Source organism: Coffea arabica, chromosome 8e, assembly GCF_036785885.1.
Source record: "Coffea arabica cultivar ET-39 chromosome 8e, Coffea Arabica ET-39 HiFi, whole genome shotgun sequence".
Lineage (NCBI taxonomy): Eukaryota > Viridiplantae > Streptophyta > Magnoliopsida > Gentianales > Rubiaceae > Coffea > Coffea arabica.
In genome coordinates, this window is record NC_092324.1 from 34,166,438 (window position 1) to 34,173,756 (window position 7,319).

General features: G+C 40.5%; 1 protein-coding gene across 1 annotated transcript; it reads left to right on the plus strand.

Moving 5' to 3' along the window:
* Positions 1–4,040: 4,040 nt before the first annotated feature.
* On the plus strand, positions 4,041–5,015 carry LOC140012741 (uncharacterized). Its single transcript, XM_072061033.1, has one exon. It carries the CDS (start codon positions 4,041–4,043, stop codon positions 5,013–5,015), a length of 975 nt encoding a protein of 324 aa, XP_071917134.1.
* Positions 5,016–7,319: the final 2,304 nt, after the last annotated feature.

Sequence of the window (7,319 nt, forward strand, 5' to 3'; positions counted from 1 at the left end):
AGTGTCTAGGGTATTAGATTCTTGTGAGTTGAGTTGAGATTGACTAGAAGTGAACGGTCTTAGGGTTTGTTTCTACTTTTAACCCTAAATGTTATGTATTTTTCATTTCCAAGCTATATTTGGTCTTGCCTTAATAGTTCCTATTAAAAGGTATTCGACTCGTGTTTAGATCTTAATTGTATCTTCTTGATTATTATAGGACGTGCCGGTGATCCGAGACTAACGTTGGGCGAAAACTTGTGAAATTACTTTGTTTGACTTGGTGAGTGTACTACTCACATGTTTGTTATTCCGTGGCTTTCTTGTACTTGAATTCTGTGATTTGGACTAGTTGTGATTATTGTTTGGACTAGGTGAGGCGGAGGTGTACTTTACCACTCTCGTACTCTCTGGCCTCCTTGACTGGTTATTATATTAGACGTAGTTGTTTGTTTATTACATCACTTGAAAACTCTTGACTGTACTTGATTTGGGGTCGATTGGATACCAACCTTTACTGTAACTCTGAACCTTTACTGTTCACTCTGAGCTCTACCTCATTGAAAGTCAATGGACTCGAGCCAGTAAGGACTTGGTCGGGGACATTTGACAAGCCATGGGGACTATATTTGGGAATCTTTGGGTATGAGACCCTTGATTCCGGTATACTCGAGTAATACCAATTCTGTACTGTTTGGTGTTCGGGCCCGGTAAGGGGAAAGTGAGGTGGACGGAAAATTGGAGTAAAGAGGAGTCTACGGTCATGATTACGTGATATACATTGACGGAGGGTCAATGAAATGAGATCAAGTATGGCAAAAGAGGAAAAAGGGCTCTTGAGAGCCATCCGTATCCTTTTATTCCTTATACTTGGGTGTTATTGCTTTTACTTACTTGACGAACGTATTTGGATTGAATGCTCTTGAGTTTATGTGATCTTGGTATATGTACGTGATAGTACCTCATTGGGCGAAAGCTCACTTCGTTAATTTTGTTTTCCTTACAGGGAATTATCTTTTGGACTTTTGACTGTGAAGAGTGAGTTGAGTAGAGCTAGTTGAGAGATTTTGTATAGCTCCTCAATAGTTGGAAACTTTGTTTGTACTTGGATTTAAATGCTTTCTTTTGGCTTGTAAACATACAAATGTGGTTTGTAATAGGGTGTATTCCTATCCAATGGATTGTACTTGGCTTGTATATACTCTTTTCAGTGATTGTTGGAACTACTTGTATCCAATTGGGTCTTGGCGGATTGTGACGTGGCAATTACTATTCGCTTTACGTTTTGAATTTGTTTTTCTGTTTCACGATTGTTGTTTTGGTTGAGCGCGCTAATAGATTCCTAAACGACTTGAGTTAGTGTTTGACCGTTTTAGTATTTCTGGCGAGAGTTGGGCAGACAGTTCGCTAACTCCTTTGGTACGCCTTTGGGGAAGGTGGGGCTGTTACAGGACCGAGCAAGAATTTGGAAGAGGTTGGATAGATTCCTGATCAATGAAGAATATGTGACGCTGTCATCGTCCATTTCAGTAACTCATCTGACAAGACACCCATCGGATCATGCTCCGCTAAAGATTTCATTTAAGTCCCGCCTGAATGATAAGCCACGACTGTTTCTATTTTTAAATGTTTGGACTTCCGATCGGTCCTTATTGGAAGTAATTCGAAATGTGTAGAGGTAGGAGGTGAGTGGCCCCCATTGCAGATCTTGTGTTCTAAGTTATTGTCGGCCGGACGAGCACTTCAAGAGTGGAGCAAAACCTCCTTTGGGAATATTTTTGATGCTGTTCGCGCAACGGAGGAGAATGTACTCCGTGCGGAATCACGAGTAGAGCATGAGGATATGGAGGAGGCGCAGATAGAGCTGAATAAAGCTCAAGCTGAGTTGCGTCATTCTCTTTTGATTAAGGAGCATTTTTAGAGCCAGAAGGCTCGGGTAAAATGGCTACGGACCAGGGACAGCAACTCGAAGTTTTTCCATGCTACGGTCAAGCAGTGGAGGGTGCAAGGGGCGATTCATCGTGTAAGGGGCACCAATGGGGACTGGGTTGAGGATGACGAGGGCATTGCAACTGCAGTTATCAGCTACTTTTCAGAGTTGTTTTCTGCTTCCGGTGGAGCAGAATCGGAGATGTTTCTTCTTATTCCAAGTCTCATCACCCGAGACGATAATGTGGCCTTAGAGGAGTTTCCTTCAATAGAGGAAGTAAAACGAGCGATTTTCGGGATGGACGGGGATAGCGCGGCTGGTCCAGATGGTTTTACTGGTAAGTTCTTTACTTTTGCATGGAACATTTTGGCTCAAGATGTTTACAATGGGGTATTGAGTTTCTTCTATGGGGCCGAGCTTCCCCGTTTTGTGACCTCTACATCCATCGTCCTCATTCCGAAAGTCTCGAACCCCCAGGACTTTTCCCAGTTCCGTCCGATTAGTTTGTGTAATTTTTTCAATAAAGTTCTCTCCCGTATCCTGGCGGATAGACTGGCAACCCTTCTTCCCAAAATCATGTCCCCCTAACAAACTGGATTTATTAAGGGTCGAAGTATCATAGAGAATTTCTTGTTGGCCTAAGAGATTATCACGGGTATTGGGAAGAAGATTAGAGGAGACAATGTGGCGCTCAAACTGGATATGTCGAAGGCTTATGACCGGGTTGACTGGATGTTTCTTATCACCGTCCTGCGTAAGTTTGGTTTTGGGGAACGCTTTATTGACATGGTGTGGCGTCTGGTGTCGAACGTCTGGTTTTCAGTTCTTATTAATGGTGCGCCACATGGATTTTTTAAATCTAACAGAGGTTTGCGGCAGGGAGATCCCCTTTCTCTCTCGTTGTTTGTAATTGGGGCTGAGGTCCTGTCACGAGACCTTAACAACCTAACTACGCAGTCTGGTTTTAGGGGATTTAGTGTTCCGAGAGGCTGTCCGCCTGTCACCCACTTAGCGTTCGCAGATGATGTGCTTATTTTTTCAAATGGATCCACAACTGCTTTGAAGCAGATAACACGTGTATTAGACACATATCAGAGGGTCTCTGGACAACTCGTTAATACTCAGAAATGTGGGTATCTCATGCATCCGTCCACGCCACGTCACTAGCTCGCCGAAGGGTAGTAGAGCGGTTGACTGGCTTCTCTAGTCACACCTTTCTGGTACGATATCTAGGGTATCCTCTGTACTTTGGAAGAAGTAAGATCACTCATTATGGGGAAGTGTGTCAAGCTATCATGGGAAGAGTTCTTTCTTGGAAATCGAAATTTCTCTCTCCCGGAGGGAAGATGGTGCTAATTAAGCATGTGCTATCGGCGATTCCATTACATCTCCTATCTGTAGCTGTGATGCTAGAGTCAGTTTTTCGTATCATCGAGAGGGCCTGCTCGAATTTTTTATGGGGAGCTAGGGGCTGGGATCCCAAAAGGCATTGGATCCGTTGGTCCTAGTTGTGTTATCCGGTAGAGGAAGGGGGAGTTGGATTTCGGAGGTTTAGGGACATATATAGGCATTCTCATGCAAGCTATGGTGGGCGTTTCGCACGCGATCGTCCCTGTGGACTAGGTTTATGCACGCGAAATATTGCAATGGCCTTCACCCGTGTCAGGTGGAAATTACGGTTGCTACTTCGGCGACCTGGAGGTGGATGGTCAACATCAGTAGGCAGCGAAGTTATCTATGCTATGACTGATTCACAAAGGGCCGTGTCACTTCTGGTATGATAACTGGGGCATTGTATTTGAGGGTTCCAGTGCTGCCAACCTGGACGTTTGGGGACTTTATAGTGCAGGAGTAGTGGGATATCCAGCAGTTGGGGTAGGAGTTGCCATCGGACATCATCTCCGTCAGCAAGAGTAAGCCGACCCCGAGAGGGGAGCGTGTAGAGGCAATATGGACGCCAACAACTTCTGGGCAATTCACCCTATCCTCAGCATATCAGGAGGTCAGACAAGTTAACAATAAGTCCATCGTTTTATCTCAAATATGGGGCTCCAACCTCCCGTTTAAGATCTCTTTTTTCATGCTGCGTCTATTGAGAGGACGGCTGCCGTTGGATGAGGTGTTATGCACGATGGGGTTCCAATTGCCGTCCAAGTGCTTCTGTTGTGCTACAGCCGAGGCAGAGACGATTGAACATGTCTTTTTCACTGGCCGACTAGCGCAGGAGGTTTGGAGTTTCTTCAATGCGACTTGTGGTGTCACTCCTCAGTCTCAGAATTTACGAGCATGCCTCCTGAGTTGGTGGCTACTAGCGACTACGTCAGAAGAATGGCGGTTTGTGCTTGCCAGATTGCCCAGTTGGATATGCTGGAATATTTGGAAGGCGAGGAATAAAGCAGTTTTTGAGGGAGTTGTGCCTCAAAATCAAGAGCTCTGCAAGGCAATCTTTAGGGATATCAAAGCAATGTTCGAGATTCAGTTTTCACGGGTGGTAGATGCACGTGTTTTTCCGGAGATGTGTGATGCGATTGCAAAGCTCCCCTCCCTCAAGTATGGGTTCACCATTGTGGGGTGGAAGCCAAGTGCAACTGGGCAGCTGACACTCAACACTGATGGGTGTTCCAAGGGGAATCCTGGTATGAGTGGTGGAGGTGGAGTAATTAGGGATTCCGACGGTCACCTAGTGTTTGCATTCTCAGCCTTTCTTGGTGAAGAAACCAGCTTACGGGCAGAGATTCTAGCGCTATTAATAGGGCTCCGGTTATGTGTAGGACGGGGAGTGGCCACACCTTTTGTTCAATCGGACTCTGCAGTCTTAGTGGGAGTTCTACAACGACGATTTCATTACCCGTGGCATGTCCGAGCTGAGGTAGAGCAGATATGGCAAATGGTTACGGAGGTGGGCAGGTTTTCGCACTATGTTCGAGAGACGAACAAAGTAACAGATGTATTGGCTAATGTGGGGGTCAGGCATGTCCAGGAACCGCTTAGAATTTATGACACCCTACAGGCAGCTCCGGGGTTGGCTAGGGGGGCAATTCGACTTGATCAATTGGGAGTACCAGTTATTAGGAGAGGGAGGAGGGCCGTGAGAGGAGACATTTAGCTGTGACAGGAGAAAGTTTTCCTTGTGTTTCGAACTTTGTGTGCCTATGTCTTGTATTCGGTTCTTTTATGAATAAAAACTAGATTTAAAAAAAAAGACTTGCTTCTTTTAGAGGCAATTATGAGTCATATAATTGATTCTAAAGTGATTGATATCCTAATTAATTAATTGATATTTTGTCACTAATTAATTAGTATCTCCCATTTGATAATGATTGATTGGTATCTTTTGCTAATTGATATCTTATTCAGTCAATTAATCAATCAAATCAATCAATTAGTCTAAAAAGGTTATTTTCAGTCATGAATTATGGCAAGATTTTCTTGATGGAATGAAACCATAGGGATTTTGAGTAAGAATCTCTAGTCTAGCTTATAAATAGCCATTGGTATTCCATCAATACTACACACTCTGGTTGCATAAGTTAGAAGATCCTTAATCTTAGCCCTTCTTCTACTTATTTGTTCTTCTCTATACTTACACATTTTCTTCATTAGTAGAAAGTGTTAGTATAAAGAAGAAGAAGAAGAAAAGAAGACAAGGAGCTATACAGATTTAAACCCTATTTGACAATAATGATTGGAGATAAATCATTTAAATTTTCACTGCTTAGTACAACTTGTTTGTACCTATTTGTTTTACATGTGGCATCAGAACCACCCTCTAACCATGTTGTTAACTATATAATTTCATGGCTTATTGTCAATCAAATAAATTGCACAGATTCATATAGTGTCAAATGAACCAAATCTAATTTGTCATGGGATCTATATTTCCATTATCTTGATAATTGAGATTAATGGCTGACCTCATGTATATTATCATTCTTGTGATGATTTATTTGGGTCATGCAATTCATTAGGATTTGTTTAATCCAGTATGACTTGATAATGATTTGAATGTTTGTTAGACTCACATAATCTTTCGTTGTGAGTGTTTTATGTATTGCTGCATATCATGATTGTTGTTATCAATGTATAATAACAATCTAAAAAACATATATGTAGTTGAATTTTAACCATCCAATATGTAGTTATTTACATCTCATCTTTGGTTGTAGTGGGTATTCATTAAGACAATTTGATATGATTTATATAACTGAGTGCATACATATATAGTTAATCTGATATTTGATCAACAAAATCATTATATAACATTTGTTTGGTTATTCTTATACATGACATAAATTATGGTTAGTATACTTATACTTTTTTATTTTGCATCATGTATACTAAAATATCATAAAGGTTGAACTTTACTTTTGAGGCACTTTATGTCTATATGAGTTCTATTTAAGCAACTCTATGCCTCTTAGAATTATGATTAATAATTGACATCAAAAGTTTGTTTGTTTGTTTGCTGCATTTTCACCTAATTATTTAAAAGTATAAATTGTGATATCTTTCAACCTTTCATTTTGTCACTTATAAATTATTTAGAAGTTATCTTAAAGGTCTTTGCATCTTGTGTTTAAGAGTGGCCACAGCAGCTTGTATACTTGATATTTAGAATTTTAATCACATTAATGTTAAGTGATAAAATGAATAACGTCTAATTAAGTAAACAATTAATTTCTTAAAATTATCACTTGGCCCATGGGAAAGTAGTGGTTTTAATGAAATTAATTGAAATAAGATGGTAAGTTTAACATTGTATTATGAGATTTTCCTTTGCCCAGAAGTATGGAAATTTTCTATTTTTATAGTTTTAATTTAATAGTTTTATTATAAAGAAAATAAATTCAATGCATGTTAGGCAGCCCTACCTGCAAGAAGTTTTGAATTCATTATTTGAATCAACATTGGTTAATTCAATCTTTATGTCTTAAATTTCATAGCAATAACATATGTTTATTCTTGGATATTGCAATTTTTTCATAGCAATAACTTTTTTTAATGATTCATCTTATATTCCAATGCTATCCGGACCGAATAAATGGACAATGTTCCTTTGAATTCAGGGTGGATGAATCTTGATTTGGTGCTTCGTGAGAATGAATCACCCAATCCCATGGATTCTAGTTTGTCAAATGAAAAGGCTACATATAAGCGATGGGAGCGATTTAACCGTTTAAGTTTCATGCTCACTAAGTCACATATCAACCAAAGCATTAAGGGTTCAATCCCTAATTGTGACTAAGTCAAGGCTTACACAAAGGCAATTGATGAACAATTTGTAAGCTCTGATAAGACTTTGGCTAGCACCCTTATGAAAAAATTAGCAAGCATGACACTTGACAAAAGCAGGAGTGCACGAGCGCATTATGGAAATGAGGGATATTGCTGCTAAACTAAAGTCCCTTAA